At 44.5% G+C, this 20,496-nt stretch overlaps 2 protein-coding genes across 2 annotated transcripts; both read left to right on the forward strand.

Moving 5' to 3' along the window:
* Positions 1–1,578: 1,578 nt before the first annotated feature.
* On the forward strand, positions 1,579–10,094 carry ldlrb (low density lipoprotein receptor b). Its single transcript, XM_034533740.1, has 18 exons — positions 1,579–1,866; positions 4,130–4,255; positions 4,440–4,562; positions 4,758–5,135; positions 5,433–5,555; positions 5,681–5,803; positions 6,092–6,214; positions 6,357–6,485; positions 6,603–6,774; positions 6,889–7,116; positions 7,253–7,371; positions 7,502–7,641; positions 8,144–8,285; positions 8,408–8,560; positions 8,659–8,850; positions 9,470–9,544; positions 9,685–9,845; positions 9,965–10,094. Exons 1-18 carry the CDS (start codon positions 1,785–1,787, stop codon positions 10,001–10,003), a joined length of 2,628 nt encoding a protein of 875 aa, XP_034389631.1. The 5' UTR covers positions 1,579–1,784; the 3' UTR covers positions 10,004–10,094.
* Positions 10,095–15,474: 5,380 nt separating this feature from the next.
* Positions 15,475–20,209, forward strand: ap1m2 (adaptor related protein complex 1 subunit mu 2). Its single transcript, XM_034537393.1, has 12 exons — positions 15,475–15,674; positions 16,880–17,036; positions 17,193–17,260; positions 17,381–17,511; positions 17,624–17,771; positions 18,057–18,183; positions 18,291–18,433; positions 18,711–18,782; positions 18,914–19,072; positions 19,300–19,425; positions 19,783–19,858; positions 19,999–20,209. Exons 1-12 carry the CDS (start codon positions 15,633–15,635, stop codon positions 20,022–20,024), a joined length of 1,275 nt encoding a protein of 424 aa, XP_034393284.1. The 5' UTR covers positions 15,475–15,632; the 3' UTR covers positions 20,025–20,209.
* The last annotated feature ends 287 nt before the right edge of the window (positions 20,210–20,496 follow it).

A 20,496-nucleotide genomic window follows, 5' to 3' on the forward strand; every position in this document is an offset into this window, starting at 1 on the left:
TCATCGAAGGTGATGTTTTACTGACTTGTGCACAGTGCAGGTGTAGTTAGAAATGTACGGTGCACGCACGCATTCACAAAGCCCTCTCAGCGTGCCTCTCTGTGGGCGTGGTAACGATGTGACGATGGGTGGAGCAGAATATATGTAATCCAGCCGCTATTTCAACATTCCAGGAATAACTCCCACAACTCCTTTAACCAGGAGCCAGACTGATGTCCTCCCCCTCACTCTCTCTACACACACACACACACACACTTATAAACTGATTGTTTTCATGATGATGTATGAAGAAACCCGTGGGGGGAAACTCTGGAGAACTCACTTTTCTGAGATGCTTTTGAACTAGAATCTGGTTTCTTTTGTGCTATAACTAAATCAGCAGAAAGGAGGGATGAGAAGGGATGTAGACCTTTGACCAAGTCCATTTTACTTCCTTGGAAAATATGACTGTGACTAAAATTACAGTGTAGCCTATCATCTTACCAAGACTCATTTAGCATAATTACTAACAATGATATTTTGTCTAGTAAATGTTCTGTTTGTTTTTGATGAGGAACACAATGCACTGACTGTGGACATGTACTAAAGGTCTAGTTCAGCACTAATATACGGTGATACAGCAGTATATGTCTGACTTCTAAATATGTGATCTTTATTAAGATATGCGGGTTTATGTGCATTTGGTCCCCATAGACCTACTGTACGTACAATAAATGAGCATTAAGAAGGGACCTTTGGACAAAATAACTGCCTCAATGTCATACTCATGGCTGTTGTTTAAAGACAACATTTTGAACTTATCCTTTAATCAAATGCCAATTACAGACACATTTGCATTTACCTAAAAGCTGGAAACCTTCATCTTGCACGGCATTACCATTGAGTTTGATGTGAGGGATGGTAAAAACCTGCTGCTTTTGATATTGACTGTGATAATAACAATACATGGAATATAGTTATCCTCCTGTGTGGCAAATATTTAGAATTTACAGACAAAATACAGATATTTTTCTGTGCAAATTTGAGGGCGTGGGCAAACTAAACTAGAGATGTTGTGATGAGGAAGAGAGTCTGGGAGCTGCTGGGAGCTGTGCGTATCGCCCCGTTGTCCACCCACAAAGCCCTGCTGCTGCAGCACACGCTCACATGTGGTTTCATATAAACACAGAGTTTCTTTATTCTCCCTTTTCTCATGTTAAATGATCACGGCGACCCCGACAGAAGGGTGTGACTGTGGTTTGATGAATCTTTGGTTGTGACATCCCTCAGCTGCTGCTTCTTATAGAGACTGCTATCTCATCACAACACGCTGAGGAAGATGGGAGCTGCCTTTGTTCATTTGTCTGCCAGTTTCTCCACTTTCATTCATTCATTTGCACACACGCCGGTTTGGGAGGAGGAGATGGGCGGATGGATGGAGGAGTGATGGGAGGACGACACGCACACACACACACACACACACACACACGCGCGCGCGCGCGCGCACGCACGCAGTGATACAGCATACTTTGGCTCCTCCCCCCGGCGGTGATCAGGACCATTTCAAACATCACACCACTGCTTTAGCCCCGCCCTTCTGTCAGCCTCATAGATACTCGTTGCGTGTGACTCGGACCCCCACAGTATCGCCTCTCTACGCACAGCCTCTGCCGCTCTCCGTCGGACCCGCAGCTCTTTTTATTTCACGCACACATCCGGCCGTGAAGCCGCCACCCTCTCCATCTCTGCGCTCGTCGTAGCTCTACCTCGGTGGCCAGACAAAGGACGACCAAGGAGGACCGGACATGTTCGGGATGCGCAGGGGACTCGTCGGGCTGTCCACATGTGGGTGCCTGCTGATGCTGGTTCATTTCTCGCCTCAAGCAGGTAAGAAACGGGATTTCCCGGCGAGTGCCTTTTCCTCAGAGGGATGCACCGGCGTGTCGAAGTTGGCGAAGCTTATTTATTGCGGTTGCACTTATCAAGCGTATTCCACCAAGCACACTTTTCCTTTGGTATTGGGATTGTTCATTTGGCCCATTGTAAATGTTTCCATGAGCTTCTGCGCTGAATGGCCGTTGAGTGAGGAGAATGACTTTGAGATGAGAAACGTTTGGTTCATTCAGTATTTTTACTTCCGAGTTTAATAATAATAATAATAACAATAATAAACGTGATATCTACATTAAGTCCAGTCTTCATAAATGAATAAGAAATACATTGTGGTTTCCTATTTCGGAGTAAATGAATGAAATGTACGCACCGCGCTGCGATTGGTTCGTCATGCCACCGAACAGCCAATCAAACCCGTCCGTGCGACCGGCCCGCTTCAGGTTTCAGGTGGGCGGAACAGACGTGGAAACAGGCGGCTGTCAACGAGAAAGGGCGCAGCTTGAAGCACCAGCTTGGAGGCATCCGCCTCTCGGCCGCGCACTGGAGCGACTCCGATGCTGGAACATAATATTTGAGCGTCATATTGTTGATAATAAGCAGCAGTCCTCTTATAAGACACCACTCACATACATAATCCACTGCGAGGCATAACAAAAAAAAGGGGGGGGGGGGGGGGGGGGGGGGGGGGGGTTATAAGCAAGCAAACTTTATGTTTATCGTACTTGGAAACAAATTGCAAGGTTCTTTACTGGAAGAAGTAAAAGGAGGAATAGGGAGATAAAAGACAATACAAAAATCAAGCAGCCTCAAGGCTGTTGAAGAGAGGAGATAATAGTGAGATAAACATAGTTGATTATGTTCTCTCACATATGACCCACATTATGGTGAGTTATAGGCCACATATAGAGTATTAATTAATTGACATGCACTAAAACGAATTATAACAAATTAAAATCATCCTTAATTTTAGTCCGATATCGTCTCCATTCAAGTGGGCCACAATTTATTTTCATGGTATTAACACGGTTGGTGAAGGCCAGATAGTGATCTCAACTCTGCTCCATGAACTTTTCAGATTAAAACTGTTAAAAGTTCCTTTTTGTTCATGGCACTCACACCCATTCATCATCAGATCTAGGGTTGTATGTGTGTCTGTGTGTGGATGTTGGAGGGGAATATCCACGTGGGCCTTCCTTCTCTTTGTGTAGACCTGGAGCCCCGGTTTGTTTCATGTGTTCACTCTGTGCTTAGCATACTCCTGAAATGAGGCACAGACGTGCGCTGTCATTAAGAAGGGTTAGAAAAAAGCCACGGTTTAAAAAAAAAAAGATTTTTTTAGAAATACTTCTGCAGCGTGCTGTACAATTAGAGGGCTGCAAGGGTGAAACCCTGACGTCAAGTGGAAATGAGGAGGAAATGTGCAGCAGTTTGATACGGCTACAGAAGATGACCTCATTATCAAGTGTGGCACTCACTGTAACTGCGATGATCAGATAGGTTCTTAGCATATGGGAACCCAACTGGACTCAGCCACATTACTGCACAGACGTATGAATTCACTAGCCAGAAACCTCTGTGAATTTGTCTTAATAAAGTACAGCTACACTACATTACTGCAGAAGTGGCTTCCTCCTGGGCCACATGCATCATGGTTATTTATTAACTGCTGCGTCTATGTTTGAGTCAATAAACACACCTCTTTGCGAAGGTTTTTTTTCTTGTGTGTGTATTTACAAAAATGAAAGGAATGCATTGTTAGGGGACAAAGTCGCTGTAGTCACAAAGGGGGATTGTTGTCATGCAGCGTAGTGATGACGACCTGTCTCACCTCTTCTGAGTATCTGCCATTCATTCCACCAGTTTCTGCTGTCAAACAAGTATGAGTTTTCATACATTTTGGAGTGAATTGTAGCAGTCTGGTGTGTGTGAGAGAGAGGTTGTACTCGAATGGCCTTACAAGGTGGTGTTATGGGCGGTTTGCTGGTTGTCAAGTTTACACTGTGGGTATAAATAGCATCGGGAAGGCGGTTGATGCCCTCTGCTTGAGATACTGCTTACCTGAAGTTCCGGAAAATTGCTCAACAACACATTTAAAGTGGGATTACTGAGTCAAATTTGAAGTAGATCTTAAATAGTTATTGTTGATTTAAAAATACTTATGAGAATTGAGCGAGGTGCTGATGAGCAGAACAGTATGAATTGAGCGGTAAATGTATCAGTAGTTTGTCCTCATGAGCAATTTTTTCCTCACTCACAGATGCAGCCTTTGTGTGCAGCTCCACTCAGTTGAAGTGTGCAAATGGGAGGTGCATCACCCGCAGGTGGATTTGTGATGGGACCGACGACTGTGGTGATGGAACCGATGAACTGCCTGCAACCTGTGGTGAGTTATTTCATCCCATCTTGAAAATGAACTCCAAAATATGAAAGAATAAGTAAAGCACGCAGATCTTCTGCTCATAACATAACATCAGCAACGCAGAAACACAACAATGCAGCAACAATAGCTAATAAATGACTATCTATACTTCTCGTTTTTAAGCCTTACTTTCGGTTTCTGTCCTCAGCAACCAAAACATGCCTGCAGTCAGAGTTCAGCTGCGGCGGACCCACCAACCAGTGTATACCAGGAGGCTGGCACTGTGACGGCAAAGCTGAATGCATCAACGGAGCGGACGAGAACAACTGCAGTAAGTTTCATACGTATTTCACACTTTTTGCTACATTAAAAATGTCAGGGCCATCTCGGGCCTCCACAGGGGCCTCGGTATAAGGCTATTATAACAATAAAAAAATCCATGTTGTGTTGTTTTCACATCTGACCCATTTCTCGTCCTAAACATGACATTGAACTCCTCTCTTCTCCCACTCCTGCCTCCCCACAGCGGCCAAACAATGCGACGCCGACGAGTTCCGCTGCAGCAACGGCCTGTGTCTATCCCTGACCTTCGTGTGCGACGGCGACAACGACTGTTCAGACGGCTCCGACGAGGCGTCCTGCCCCAAACCCAGCTGCAGCTCTCGTTCCTTCCAGTGCAACAACTCGGTGTGCGTGCCGGCCCTGTGGCGCTGCGACGGAGACGAGGACTGTGCCGACGGGTCGGACGAGTGGCCGCAGAACTGTGTGGGACGGCAGCCGGACAAGGCGGCGCAGCGCTGCGGCCCCCACGACTTCCAGTGTGCAAACGGAGAGTGTATCCACAGCAGCTGGAGGTGTGACGGAGGAGTCGACTGCCAGGACCGATCGGACGAGGTTAACTGCAGTGAGTTGGCTTTCTTGGAGTGTTTTCTGCAAACCTTCTGCTAACTTCTGTTAGACATTCTCTGAATCATAGTGAGCGGTCAACTTCATGGAACACTGAGCTGGACAGATGAAGCCTGGTCATGCTTGTGCATATATAATACTTTTGCCGTTCATAGCTAGCTCAGTATCGTCAATAAGAATAACAACAAGATCCACAACAGGTCCTGTCAGCGAGGATTTTCTCCTCATTCTGTCATCTGATTCTTGTCCCCGTATCTCATTTCGCCGTTTTCATCCATTTCTCTCCTTTTTCTAGGTCGTCCCACTTGTCGCCCAGATGAGTTCCAGTGTACTGACGGTGCTTGTATCCATGGCAGCCACCAATGCGACAATGTGCCCAACTGCAGGGACCTCAGTGATGAGATCGGCTGCCACACAGGTGACTGTTTCACCGGCGCACTCAACTGTATACAGACGCTAGTATTTTAGGACCCATAGAAAAGTGTCATGACTCTGCCCATTTAGATTACAGTTATATTCACGGTCCCCTGTTCTTCTCCACAGAAAATGTGTGTGAAGGCCCCACGACGTTCAAGTGTCGCAGCGGGGAGTGTATCAGCATGGACAAAGTGTGCGACAAAAAGAACGACTGCAAGGACTGGTCCGATGAACCTGTCGGAGAGTGTGGTAAGTGAAGTCTTATTTTACCATCCACCCAGAAGCCAAAAGTCATCAGACCAGGAAGTGCATCAAACTTCATGAATACGTTGCCGCTGGTAGAAAAAGGAAAATAAGTGAAACCACATCACTGCCCATGGAAAATATGATTGGACCAGCTAGCCTAGCAGACTCCTGCTAAGTGGCATAGATAGTTTGTGGTTTGAATGAGTGTTTTTACTGTGTTTTTGAGCTGCCGTTAGGAAAACGGTTGTCAGGGATACTGAGTAAGCTCTGTGTGTATCTACGTCTCCACAGGAAGAAACGAGTGTTTGACTGGAAACGGTGGCTGCTCCCATTCCTGCAGCGACCTGAGGGTCGGCTACAACTGCTCCTGCCCTGCTGGATACAGCCTGAAGACGGACAAGAAAACCTGTGAAGGTGAGAGGAGGGAGTCTGACTATTCAAATGTTATCTGTTTAGGGGTAGGCCGTGACCAGCTTTGGATCTGTATTGACTTGACTTTATTTGTGAACTGCTGTCTTTCAATTTGCACTTTGGCCATCTCTTGCCCCACCTGCAGACATTGATGAATGTGCTGAGGCGGACACTTGCACTCAGATCTGCATTAACTTGCCCGGCAGCTACAAGTGCGATTGTGAGGAGGGTTACGAGATCGACCTTGTGAGCAAGACATGCAGGGCCGAATCAGGTAATGACAGAAAAGAAACCTGTACTCACTCAGAACTTACTCTCAGGAGTAGCTGTCGTCTTCATGGCCTATAAATTTGTAGTGATAAATAAATAAAACATATTTTCTTCCCTCCAGGCACCGTACCCACACTCTACTTCACCAATAGACACGAGGTGAGGAAGATGACGGTGGACCGCAGCGAGTACGTCCCACTGATCCCCCAGCTGAAGAACGCGGTGGCTCTGGACTTGGACATGCCTAACAAGATGATCTTCTGGTCCGACCTGTCTCTGAAGAAAATCTACAGGTTAAAACTCTACCGATTTGAAAGCCTATATCTATAACTCTGCTACTATTGCATTTAACTTTAACTAATCTCGCTCGAAAGTAAAACTCCCCACCCTCTTGTGCGTCCCGACAGCTCTAAGATAGACGTGGCCGGTAACTCCTCCCACCACTCTGTGGTGGTTGGTAGCGGCATTGAGGCCCCAGAAGGCATTGCGGTGGATTGGATCCATGGCAACATCTACTGGACTGACGGCGTTTTAAAGACTATCTCTGTGGCAACGACAGACGGCAGCAAGAGGAAGACCCTGATTACTAAAGACCTGGGGAAGCCAAGAGCCATCACAGTCGACCCTGTCAATAAGTAAGTGAAGGTTTCAGACCTAGGACAGATTTTGCGAATTTGCTGAAATTCTTTATATTAATTTTCTGAACTTTGGGATCAACTGTAGCTTTTAGTTGTGATTTCTTATTTCAAATTATTTTGTTGTCCTCTATAGCTTTATGTACTGGACCGACTGGGGTCAGGAGGCCAAGATAGAGAAGAGTGGCTTGAATGGAGCGGATCGCGTTGCCTTGGTAACAGATAACATCCTGTGGCCCAACGGCATCACTCTCGGTAAGCAAAGTGCCATGGAAGCACTAAATGGAAACCAATATCCTGAGTGTATATCATGAGCACACGCTCATATTGACGAGTCAAATATCTTTTAACATGTCCTTGTGTGTTTCCTGCTCCCTCCGGACAGACGTGATCAACCAGCGTCTGTACTGGGTGGACTCCAAGATGCACACCCTGTCCAGCATTGACGTGAACGGAGGGACACGACACAACCTCATCTCCAGCGAGGAGAAGCTCGCACACCCCCTCTCTTTGACTGTCTTTGAGGTTAGTGAGGAAGTCAATGCATCCCAAGATGGACATCAAGTAATTGACTGTTTAATGAGTTGGAGTCATTTCATGTGTTTGCACAAAGGGCTGCTCTGAATGAAGAGTTGGAGTCAAAAACATTGAGACATGATTCGCCTCAAATGACAACATAATTCAAAGGAAAGGGGCATAAATATCATAAACATTTAAAAGTAAACTGTATTTGCCCCTGGTTTAGGGTTAGGGTATTCGCCCCTGGTTCATTCATCTTAAAAAGCCTATGTACTTAACAACTGTCAGACCCGTTAGAAAGCAATCAGGTTCATGCATGGTGAACGTTGTCCAGCTGAAATGCCTTGGAAGTATAAAGTCAGAGCTGTGCGTGTACTTTATTCCCTCTAAATTTAGATCACCGGTGCTAATTAATGAATGTGTTTGTGTTTGAGGAAACTTAAGCAATTGATGAATGTATTAAACAAAGTGTACTGTAATACTCAAGGTGCATCTCTCCGTTGAACAGGACAGAGTGTTTTGGACCGACTTGATCAACAGTGCTGTTTTCAGTGCCAGCCGCCTGACCGGGAAGGACATCACTCAGCTGGCGATGGACCTGAACCACCCAGAGGACATCGTGCTGTACCACAACCTCAAGCAGCGAACTGGTATGTCGACGTCACTCGACCGGAGAGCTATTGTAACGAACAAACAAACAAACAAACAAACACACTGTCAAGGCCATATCATGATTTCCGATGTTTCTTGTGCCCACCTGTCGCTCGTGTAGGTACAAACTTGTGCAGAGAGGGAGTCAGTGAGAATGGAGGATGCGAGTTCCTGTGCCTCCCTGCCCCGCAGATCAACCAGCACTCTCCTAAATACACCTGCGCCTGTCCTGACCACAGTACCATGGGGCCCGACATGAGGAAATGCGTGACGAGTAGGTGCCCCCCCTTGCACATGGCTGTACAAACACACTGAAATGTAACAATGCATCATGACGGTAACCTTTATATTTATTTACTTACTCACTCCCAGCAGCCACAGTTGCCCCTCCTGCCAAAAAGATAACGGGGGCACCGCTCCTGCCCAAAGCTCCCACCGAGCATGCTACAACACGCAGGCCGGCTGTCACCGCCACTTCGACAACTACCACCATAGTTACCAAGAAAGACACAACTACCTCCTCTGGCCTGCCAAGCACACAGCAGCCTGCCGCTACCGCCCAAGGTACAGGAAGGGGTCCTGGATTCGGGGGATACATGTTTTTTTGTTAGCATTGTGTACATTAGCATGCTGCCCCTAGTATTTAGCTCACGGCATTGCTGTGCATAAGTAAAGTCTCAACGAGTAGCTAGCATGGCTGTTGTCTTATTTAAAGATTGGTTATATTATATTTACGTCACCACAATAGTTTAACCAGGGAGTTAACCGGTACAGTGCAGCATAAATGTTGTTGTTACGGTTAACTTCAGTTTGATTTATACCTTGCGCAATGATTTCAAACTGCGGTTAAACTGTTGATTTGAACACTTCCCAGCATGCAGCGTTAACTTTCTGTGGCCAGGGAAATTATCAGTAAACGTAAAAGTTTTACATGACGCATATATGATGTTAGAAGAATATTATGATCAGCATTAGGGGAAATACACCTATTCACTTTACATGAGCGGATCAATGTCACTCTCATGTCCGCATTAGCTTAGCATAAAGACTTGAAACACCTGGGACCAAAGTTGACAGTCAGCCTCTCAGAACCTCTAAAGCTCTACAAGTAAAGAGTGACATTGATCTAACTTTAGGGAATTATACAGAGAAAACTATTATATTGTATTTTCTGCTTTTTCAGGTAACCGACTGGCAGCCTTGCCCGAAGAAGCCCCTTCATCCCCCTCGATTGCTCTCTACGTCATATTGCCAATATGTAAGTTCCACATTGCAGCTCCTCGTGGCTCTCTGTCGACCACACACTCACACATGCAACCCTTAAAGAGCAGCAACCCGCACTAATGCTCACTTCTTCCCCCGACCTGAGTGACTTCCAACTCTTCTTTTGCTCTGCAGTGGTCATGTCCCTGCTGATCTTTGGAGCAATGTTTCTATGGAGACACTGGCGTCTGAAGAACAACAACACCATCCACTTTGATAATCCAGTGTACCAGAAAACCACAGAGGATGAGATGCACATCTGCAGGAACAACTCTGATGGCTACATTTATCCTCAGGTAGCTTCACTTTGATACCAAGTCACTTTATGGTTCCTTAAATGTAGTCTCTAAAAATAGACTGTAAGTATAGTTGTTTTACAGCTTTGCTTATTCAGTGTTTCTTTCTTTTGTTGCAGAGGCAAATGCTGAACATGGATGACATGGATGTTGCATGACCTTGAGATGAAGAAGACACCAAGTGTTAGGCTCATTTTGTGGCTTATGTTTCTTACCTCAGCACTGTGCCGTCCAAGTCTGAAGAAAATACCGCGAAAAAGAAAGCTCTTTAAAACGTTAGTATGACTAAATGGAGGAAAACAGCAGGATGCCATTTAGTCAGAGCACAAAATGGCTTCAACATGAAGGATTGCAGCTTGCTTTCAGAAGATGAAGCCTTGACTGTTTTGCAGCTATCTAAATGGTCTTACTTTGCCACCAACACGGCCAACTCATTATGTCGCAAGTAGGACAAGTTTAACTTGAAAAGCATGACCTATACTCTGTCTTTACTTGTGTGCCGTCCATCCACACTCTGGTTATTCAGCAAAGTTAATGGGATGTGCATAAATGCCTTACTGACCTCACTACCTCCCAAACCTGTTTCTGTGGTAGTTAATGCGATAGTGCTTTAGCAACGCGCAGTGATGGCCTTTTATAGTAAGACTGCAGCCTTCTCTTCTCCTGGGTAAAGGGTTGCACATTTAGTTTCTCCAATATCATAGTCTTTTGTCTTAATCATCCATCATGTCTCCAATGTGAACCCCATACACATTTACTTTTTATTTTGCTCTTTTGTGACCCGTCTTTAAGAGTCACGGTTTGTTTACATTGTAAATGGGAAAGCTGCTTTCAGCCCAACCAAAATGAAGAACATTTTTATTTTTATGAAGACAGTCAAGTAAAACTCTTATCATAACACTGTAAATAGTTCTTGTAAATATGGTGCAAAACTCTCTTAAGTTCACTCTTTTACATTTGTACATTTTAATCAAGAGATATTGTAAATATGTCAAAGATTCTTTTATTTATTTATGGAAAAACATGAGAGAAGGTTTTTGATTGTAGTCATCTGACTGTAAATACAGTAATACTATCTGTTAAGCCAGTATAACCATGACACTGTACAGCTGTTGCCTAACTTATGTTCACTCAAAGCTCTGGTCATGCTGCTCAGTTTTGTGTGTGTGTGACGTCCTGTACGAGTTACTACTTACAAAGGAATGCTAAAGGTCCTCTCTTTGTCCCTGACACGATTGTTTACCTTTTCAGGAAAAAATTACATCATTTATTTAGCTTTAGCTTTTCTGTAATGTCTTTTTGTTTTCACTGTGAGATAAGGGTACATATACTGTAGTGTGCAAAGCAGCAACATGTATGTATGGACAACAGCCGGCTTGTTCATGCACATTGCTTTTTGCTCGTTTTCGGTTGTGTTGGCCTTTTTTCTAAATAAAAGAAAAACTCTTTCAAAATACCTGTCTTTCTTTTTAATGATGGTCGGTTTGTGGACAATCAGCGCCATCAGACTCTTTGCCTTTGTCTAAAGAGCAGATTTGTAATCACATGACATGGGGGGGAAGGAAGGGATTTGATGTTCTTGTGACCGGGACGACACAAACAAATGTGTTTGCTCTCGTTTGACTCGCCGGCTGCTTTCACCCGATGGTTTTAGTAGCATCCAACAGCGCCGTTGCTTCTAACTCTCTCACAAATGAGTACGCTCTCGCTCTCCTACTTACATCACGAAGACCTAGAACGACGACTGTATTTCTGTGGATTACTACGATGTTATCTGGTGGTTTACAATCTGGTGATGTCATTTTAAATGACTAAAACTGAACTGGCTTTGGGTTTGGAAATGATGTCATGACCAGTTTTCTTTATAGCTCATAAATCCTCACTGGAATTTCCACCTTCAGTAGCATTTTGTTTTTGTATCATGTTCCCCCATTAAATAAGAAGAAAATAACCACCAACGTAGAATTCACCACGTCGTGTAAAAGTAAAAGAGAGATATAAGAGGGCCGTTTGAATCGTCCGGGATGGCATGACACACCAATAAAAGCAAACAACCAGCATACATCCTCTCAGTAATCTAATATACATCCTCCATAATTCATGTTTAATAATGCTTGATGTCTCCATAATGACTCCCTCTACAGTGCTTCAGAGTGCAGCGGAGGCGGTTAGAAGTGGAAACCAGAAACAAAAAGTCAAGATAAAGAAACAGGAAATAAACAAAGTATGTGGAGGTTTTGGTGAACCAGAGACTGTAGAGGAACAGGATTGTTACGCCTGAGGTCACGGTGTGGCCAGGTTACTTTTCTTCTCCTAAAATCTCTGCTCTCATGGCTGAATGTAAAGTACTTGTTCAAATTCAATTCAATTACTAAAAACAATGGACATGAATCGAGTTTTCATCCTAATGTTTTAGCACTACATCTATAGACAGAGTTTAAAGAATATAAGCATATTTTGCTTTGACTGCAAAGGAAGTGAGAAGTGTTTGAATATCTTTCAATTTAAAATCTCTTGTGACGCTCTTGTGGGTTTCGCATAACAATGGTTTAGAGGTATAAAAGAAATGACTGAAAAAAGTGTTTAGGGCCTGTGTGTGTGTGTGTGTGTGTGTGTGTGTGTGTGTGTGTGTGTGTGTGTGTGTGTGTAAGAGAGAGGGATGGGTTTGACGTCAGTGACCGGCCCTGTTCGGGGACACACTGAACACCAGGAGGCTTTGGTATGTCGTCTTTCAGGACCTGGGATCCACATTCCAGCGTAAAGGACGCCACACCTGGCGTCTCACATGAAGAAGGCCAAATGATGTCTGTAGTTCTGTACATCCGCTTTACTTCTGAGTTTGACATTCACGGTAAAATGCTCGTTTTAACAGTTAACTGGGCCGATTACATCTGGTGCTTATGTTTGCATCATCTTTGTTGATAGTTTAGCCTGAGGCTCATGAGGCATTCGGCAGATGCACCTGAGGCTCAGGCGACAAATGACACCTGTCCCCTGCTATGCTCTCTGTCATCCATATCCCTGACTCACCACACTATTTGCTTATGCTGTCACCCTATTGGCCAGCTGGCATGCCGAAGGGTGGAGCTGCATCTCACACCACCAAAAAAAGGTGTAGGTGGAGAGTGTGTGTGTGGGGGGGGGGGGGGGGCTGTAGAGGATTCATATTCCCCTGTCATGTTGCTAAACAGGGCTCCAATCAGCCTGAATGATAAGGTAACAACAACCTTTTCTGGCCCTTGCCTGACAACCTGAGGGCCGAACCAGCTGAACCACAGCATCTGCGGGGGGCGGGATGCGGGAGCATGCAACTGATACTGTATCCGTAGAATATCAAGCTGAGGATGAACTACACTGTATCCCTGGAAGGTGGTGAGAGTCATGAGCAGCTCTGCCGGGTATCCGGCATCGATTCCAAAACTAGCACTCGAAAAGCCGTCGCCATGGGTTCGTATCACAGGAAATCTCACTAGTATCTCTTTCAGTCGGAGCCACCATGCTGAGCTCAACTGCTCTGACCCCGACAGCATCGCTCCACTTTAAACAGAAGAGCACTGAAGGGGTTCTCAGGCGACGGTAACAGAGTACAGTTCGTAGCTGTCTTTCCCTTGGCACCAATCTGGGATGGATTAAAGGTCCTCATTTTGTTCAGATGCTTTAAGAAACCCATTTCACCTTTATGACCCGGGGCATGAATAGACGTTGTTCCCCCTCAGAAAGAATATTCCTCCCGGCCTCCATTTTTTTTTATTCACTGTAATGATCCTCTCAGAATTACTGTGGAGCATCGCATGTTTGCCCCTGGAATTAACACTGTTGTTCAGGGCTGCAACTAACAATTGTGTTCATCGTCAGTTAATCTGCAGATCCTTTTCTGGAAGTGTCAAAACAATTTTGCGAACTGGAACCAAAGTATGTTTGTCATTTTTGCTTTCTAAATGATTAAAACAATCACAAAAAATAAAGGTTGCTCGTCTTTATAAGGCAATCGACTTTGTGTAATTTCATCTCCTCTGCCTTTCAGCCCAGCTGTGCTCGGTGCAGTTGTACATTTTGAGAGCAAAACTGTCCTGATTGGGGGCTCATGCCACGAGCTAACTTGAATTCCAGAAGGATGAGAGGGAAGTAGTGAAGGAAACCGCCTGTTTAAAGTGTGTCAGAGATAATGTAACTCAGTTGGAAGAAAGAAAAGAAAAGGCCCGCTTTTCTTTTCTTTCTTCTTTTTCATCTCGGCTGACTTTCAAGTGTTTCCACATGTTTGTGTAGGACCTCAGCCACGATAGAGGGATCCCCAATAATCCAGATCACATGAGCCCGGGAGGGAGAGTTAAACGTACCACATGCGGTTGAAGCTCATTACGGTGATGTTTACATTGAGGAAGAATGCTCTTCTCTTCGTTGAAGACTGATTTGGGCTAATGTGAGATCGACCTTTACAACCCTAAATATTTGTACATACTAACGATGTCAAACAAAGCGACTGGACAAGTCTGTTTTTAATGTTGCTCTAAAGGTCTTTATGACGGCCTTACTGCAGCTCATTTCCTGTGTGAACACGACATGCTGAAGGTGTAGCCATCTCATTTACAGCTCAAAGTCCAGATAAGGAGAACCAAACCTATATGGACAAAAGGAGAGGGATATTGGAAAAGACAGATCTCCATCTGGCCCTCAGAGACTGGTGTGATATTCTAAGTCACGGCGTTCCTATACACATGGCTGAGTATGGAGGCTGGGATCTGGGGCATCACACCACCCGGAGAGGCCCAGTGGCCGGTAATACATGGAGGTCTTGCAGAGCGAGGTTTATGGCTGAAGAAATATGTGGTCAGTAAGTGATTTTGTAACCCTGAGGCTGCAGGTCAGTCACTCTCAGATGAAGGTAGTGCACCTTGCACACATGATAAAACATAATAATGAAGAAGCGTAGCCCATGAGGGACATGTGCTCCGCTTTTATATATACAGTACTTATTCTTGGTCTTTGCACAAAACAGGACTTTGGGATAGTCTTATTTCCCAATAGACCACGTGGACACACCAACTAAGGAAGTCTCTAGTGGTGTGACACAGTCAAGCCCCTAGATTTTACCTGTGCTCAATTAGTGAGTTACACAGACCGGATACAACTTTGTTTTCTTAAAGATCTGAAAAATGTGTACTTTTGTGGCAAAAGAGAACCCATCAGCACAAACAAAGGTTCACTGTGCCTGATGAAGTGCATCCAGGAAAATGTACTTTGAGCAAAACTGCACAAATGTTTCCTTCAGATACTGAGGCAATGATCCTTTAAGACATGGCCACCACATTATTATTGAGTCTCAAGGTCATTCACAATACATTACAATATATACGGTTATATCCAGTGAATTATCTTGGGTGCCATATAGTCCCATCTCTAAAACCAGGCAAATTCACACTGAAACACGGATTAATAGCACCACAGGAAAGAGGAAACACAGACATCAATGAACATGAATCAAATGGGAGTCAGCGCACACCTCTTGGCCCCTGCTCCGATGTGTGCGTCCGGGTCGCCCTCTAGCGGATAGACCGAGCAGCACACCCTCCTCCTCCCCCCTCCCCCCTCCGCTCAGGTGAGCTGGTGAATGTTTTACCTGCACGCAATGACGTCGCGACACCTTCAGGAAAAAGAAACAGAGGAGTCCGTGAACACTTCGGGCTGATGAATGTCTGTAGATTTACATGGCGAAGCCGAGCAGTGAAGACTCCCGTTGAACTTTAATCGGAGTGCGTGTGCTTTCGGTGACCTGTGGGTACATACACGATGTCTTCCTCCGCTATATTTGTGCTGGACCTGAAGGGGAAGGTAAGATTCATGCCCGGAGCTGATTGGAGACGCTGATAATTGCGCATGTTCAGCGACATAAGTTATAAAACACCGCATTTATTTAGTGGACGCGTTTAACTGCTGCTTTAACTGTTAAACATTAATGGCGCTTGGCTCGTTAAAAATTAATAAAGGGCTAGGACACACTCATTCATTGGCCTTTCCCCCTCCTTTACTTCCGGATACATGCCAGTGGAAATACACTCTGCGGCCCCAAAAGGAGTCGAGTCAAAGTTACCACGTAGCCTTCACTTATGGCATTTATGGCACCATATTTTGTCCTTTTTTTTTTTTCTTTCTTTCTGCTGTCACAACACAGCCCGTCCTGTAACCTGACACTCAAGTTAGTTAGTGAGCGACTGATAAATGGGAGCACACATGCGGTGTCAGGTGTGTGGTTAAAAAGGGCGTGTTGATGGCTCAACAAACACGTGTGACAGATGACTTGATCCGAGTGGATGCTGTGACCTGAGGTTGTTGCATCTGAAGCAGGTGTCCGGTTTCGCGTCTGTATCTTCCACATCATATTTGTATAATGTTACAAACATCTCATTCAATTGAATGTGCCATCTCTGATGATTTCAGGTCAGGTGGGCTCCTTCAACTAACGATTATTTTCATCTTTGATTCATCTGCGCAGCATCTTATCTATTAATCAGTCGTGTAACGAAAATGTCAGAAAAATAGTAAAGGCCAAGGTGATCTCAACCTTATTGTATCCCACTAATGGACAAAAGCCCACGGATATGTATTTCGCGTTCACATTAGAGAGGCAAAGCAGCACATTGTGACAACAGAGAAGCTGTAACTAGAAATTGTTTGGTATTTTTCTTTGAAAAGTACGAATGATGAATTGATCAGCTCTGGCGAGTTGGGAATTAAATTGGGGATGATTCCGGCTACCTATAGATCACCTCGGCAGTATAGTAATGAGAAGAGTCAATTACACTAATATTGTGACTCTTGATAAAACATTTTTAATACACTTTAATTTTTAGACACAAGTTAGGTTGAATATTGTTCCATCTTTTGTTTGTAGCAGAAGTTCTGAGAGGAAACTGAGCTGAACTGTTTCTAAAGTCGCGTCACAAAAGCTGTCTTCCTCTATGTAACCCATAACCATATTTAGTATTAACGCACAGTTGTCCCTGTGTGGTGCTCTTCCCCCCCCCCCCCCCCCCCAGGTGTTGATTTGTCGCAACTACAAAGGTGACGTGGACATGGCGGAGATCGACCACTTCTTTCCTTTACTCATGCAGCACGAAGAGGATGGGCTCCTCTGCCCTGTTCTGTCACGCGGCAACGTCCACTTCATGTGGATCAAACACAGCAACCTGTACCGTATCCTTGTCCTAGATGCCGCCGCCATCGACTGGTTAATGATAATAATCACATCACAGATTAATGAATGTCATCCTTAAAATTCAAATGTCGGGAAGTGAACGATAGCGGTGATCCTAACTGTGTAGCACACTCCTTGACCTGAGCCCTGCACAGTGGTGTCTACGACAAACAAGAACTCCAACGCCTCACTTGTGTACTCGTTTCTATACAAGCTGGTCGAGGTGAGGCTGTGTGTGACTTGTAATTGATATTTGTTGTGCAGCTTTTGTGTGATGAGCCGGTGGTGATAGTCCAAAGTAACACCACAGATGAGGCCGATATGAGTTATGTGTGTTTTTCAGGTGTTCACAGAGTACTTCAAAGAGCTGGAGGAGGAGAGCATTCAGGATAATTTCGTGGTCGTCTACGAGCTGCTGGATGAGCTGATGGACTTTGGATTCCCTCAGACTACCGACAGCAAGATCCTCCAGGAGTGAGGCTCATCGAGATGCACACATCGTGCGCAGACATGCACGTAGATGTCATGAATATGGACGAGTCGAGCGGCGCTGACTCGCAGCATCTTCTCGTCCCCATTCTCACAGATACATCACTCAGGAAGGCGCCAAGCTCGAGGTGGGCAAATCCAAGGTGCCGACCACCGTCACCAACGCCGTCTCCTGGAGGTCAGAGGGCATCAAATACAAGAAGAACGAGGTCTTTATCGATGTCATCGAGTCCATCAACGTACTGGTAAGACTAATGAGCTAAATTAATTAACTGGTAGGGCTTATTATTCCTATGTGTGCGTAAATGTGCTAATTTCACTTTTACATAGTTAAAGCAAATTTTATTTTGCTGTGTAATGGAGCTATTTCATCTTATTTTTTAAAATTTATTTCCCATCTTATTTCTTTATGTTCATTCTATGTCTATTTTCCCCTTTTGATGTGCTGAATATCTTGTATGAAAGGTGCTATCCAAATAACGTGGACATAAGTATCTGGATGTATTGCCCGCTGCGTATCGTTTGCTCAGGTGAATGCCAACGGCAGTGTGATGAGCAGCGACATCGTGGGCAGCATCAAGCTGAAAACCATGCTCTCTGGGATGCCCGAGCTGCGGCTGGGCCTCAACGACCGGGTGCTCTTCGCTCTCACCGGACGTACGTGCGCCGTTACCCGGTTATCTTTCGCCGGATATGTCGCTCATCCATCTTGTTGCATTATTTTTTTTAAATGCACGCGGCTGATCGCATCGTTATGTGTTCAGGTGACAAGGGAAAGACGGTGGTGATGGAGGACGTGAAGTTCCACCAGTGTGTCCGTCTCTCGCGCTTCGATATTGATCGAACCATCTCCTTCATTCCTCCGGATGGGGAGTCTGAACTCATGTCGTACCGCATCAACACCCACGTTAGTCCAATTCAGCACCTTGTTATCGGACTAAAACCTTAATATGTATGGCTCACACCTTGCATTTGATACATGATTTAAGTGTAACTAGATGTATGTGTAGACGGTCAGAAGGCAAAAATTGCTGTATTGCTAGTGTCATATTCTACCGGTTAGAAATGGCGATAGATGGATGGATTTATTTATATACACTAAATAGTTTGCATATGTAACTCAAGAAATCGCTTTTACAGTGTTTTGAGTATTTATTCAATGAAACCCCATTCATCTCTTCCAGGTGAAGCCTCTAATATGGATCGAATCGGTCATCGAGAAATTCTCTCACAGTCGAGTGGAGATCATGGTTAAGGTACTGACCGACTGCATTGGAACTGTACGGTGAAATGTGTTTGTCTCACTGCAGATGTCGTCTTTAGAAACCGTCAAGAGAACTGCACAAAAGCACAAGAGTTTACAGTAACAGTTGTGTTGTGTTTTTAGGCAAAGGGGCAATTTAAAAAGCAGTCTGTGGCAAACAATGTGGAGGTGAGGGTCCCGGTCCCCAGTGATGCCGACTCACCCAAGTTCAAAACCAGCACCGGCAATGCCAAATATGTGCCCGAGAAGAACATGGTGGTGTGGACCATCAAGTCTTTCCCTGTAAGAAACGAACACGCCATGTACCTTCTTTTTATATGCAAATACTTTATTTAATACTTTATAATACTATATTTCTTTCTTTGAGGTATTTTGCATTGCAGTTGATGTTCTGATCAAAGTCTGCAGCTTGTTTTGTAACTCTTTGTCTTTCTCCTCGTCTGTCCCATCTCTCTGCATGTTTGTCTAATCCATTTGTGTCCATCCATGGCATCCCTTCATTCCTCCAGGGAGGTAAAGAGTTTCTAATGAGAGCTCATTTTGGTCTGCCGAGTGTGGAGAACAATGAGCTTGAGGGCAAACCTCCCATTACCGTCAAATTTGAGATCCCATACTTCACAGTCTCAGGAATACAGGTCTGTGTGTTTGTGTGTGTATTGAGGCTCTCCTTTGATGTCAATCAATCCAAATATTTAGCCTGTGGTAGTATGGCTCAAATCCATCTGTGAGCAGACCACATTTATTACTTGATCTGGAGCCGGTCAAAGCATGAGGTATCATGTTTATATCAATCTAACTGTCCCCTCAGTAGATCCCAGCTTTGCACAGGGCGCCTGCTGTTTACGTAGTGCCTAGTCAAGTCCGGTCCTGTAAAAGCTAATATTGTTTGCTCAGACAGGAAAACTAGATCAAATTGTAATTCCTGATGCACATTAATGTGTCTTGCCTCAACACGATTGTTTTTCCCAGTCTCACTCGCTCTTTTTCACCAGGTACGATATATGAAGATCATTGAGAAAAGTGGTTACCAGGCTTTGCCGTGGGTCCGGTACATTACACAGAGTGGAGGTAGCCTTCATTCATATTTTTCCTACTATAACTATAACCTACTGTACTTTTAAGCAAGTGGTCAGATACACATGGATGTGTAAAAGTAATCACATTTACCTTTTATAATTCCCCCTTACATTTGTTCTCTTTGTATTTAGACTACCAGCTGAGGTCCAATGTGTAACGCCTGAGGGATTACTGTAACTTGCTTCAACCGGGACCTCCAAAGGAACATCTATACTGACCACTTTTAACCTGACTGAAAGAATGCCTTTAAATTGTACCTGCTCTATTTAATGCCAGCAATCTTGTGTTATGAATTATGTGTGCAACTTGATTTTAATGTTTCTATTCTAAGATCACTGCAGATTATTTAAATGCTTAATTAAATAATTCCTTTTAAACATAGTGTCATACCATACGTGTCCTTTTTTATATAAGTTGTTCCCCTTTTGTTTTTCTCACTATTTTGCCACGCCATTTATGGGCTGATTTTGTTGCCATTACTGTAGTCAAGCATTGTGCAATCACAGTCACAAAATTCCGCCTAAAATTAAAAACCTACACCCGCCTTTTTTCACATTTGCCTCTGGAGAAATACAACCTCAGGTCAGAAATGTGAATGAACTGTCCTTTTGAAGACATCAACGTATACA

The sequence above is a fragment of the Cyclopterus lumpus genome, chromosome 1 (assembly GCF_009769545.1).
Source record: "Cyclopterus lumpus isolate fCycLum1 chromosome 1, fCycLum1.pri, whole genome shotgun sequence".
NCBI lineage: Eukaryota > Metazoa > Chordata > Actinopteri > Perciformes > Cyclopteridae > Cyclopterus > Cyclopterus lumpus.

Excerpts from the sequence above, each read along its gene's own strand:
- ldlrb (XM_034533740.1), top strand. The coding sequence starts at position 1,785 with ATGTTCGGGATGCGCAGGGGACTCGTCGGGCTGTCCACATGTGGGTGC. Across the intron at positions 1,867-4,129 it reads TCATTTCTCGCCTCAAGCAG|ATGCAGCCTTTGTGTGCAGC; the intron begins GTAAGAAACGGG and ends CCTCACTCACAG. Across the intron at positions 6,215-6,356 it reads GGACAAGAAAACCTGTGAAG|ACATTGATGAATGTGCTGAG; the intron begins GTGAGAGGAGGG and ends CCCCACCTGCAG.
- ap1m2 (XM_034537393.1), top strand. The coding sequence starts at position 15,633 with ATGTCTTCCTCCGCTATATTTGTGCTGGACCTGAAGGGGAAG. Across the intron at positions 17,037-17,192 it reads CAAACACAGCAACCTGTACC|TGGTGTCTACGACAAACAAG; the intron begins GTATCCTTGTCC and ends AGCCCTGCACAG. Across the intron at positions 18,783-18,913 it reads GAGTGGAGATCATGGTTAAG|GCAAAGGGGCAATTTAAAAA; the intron begins GTACTGACCGAC and ends TTGTGTTTTTAG.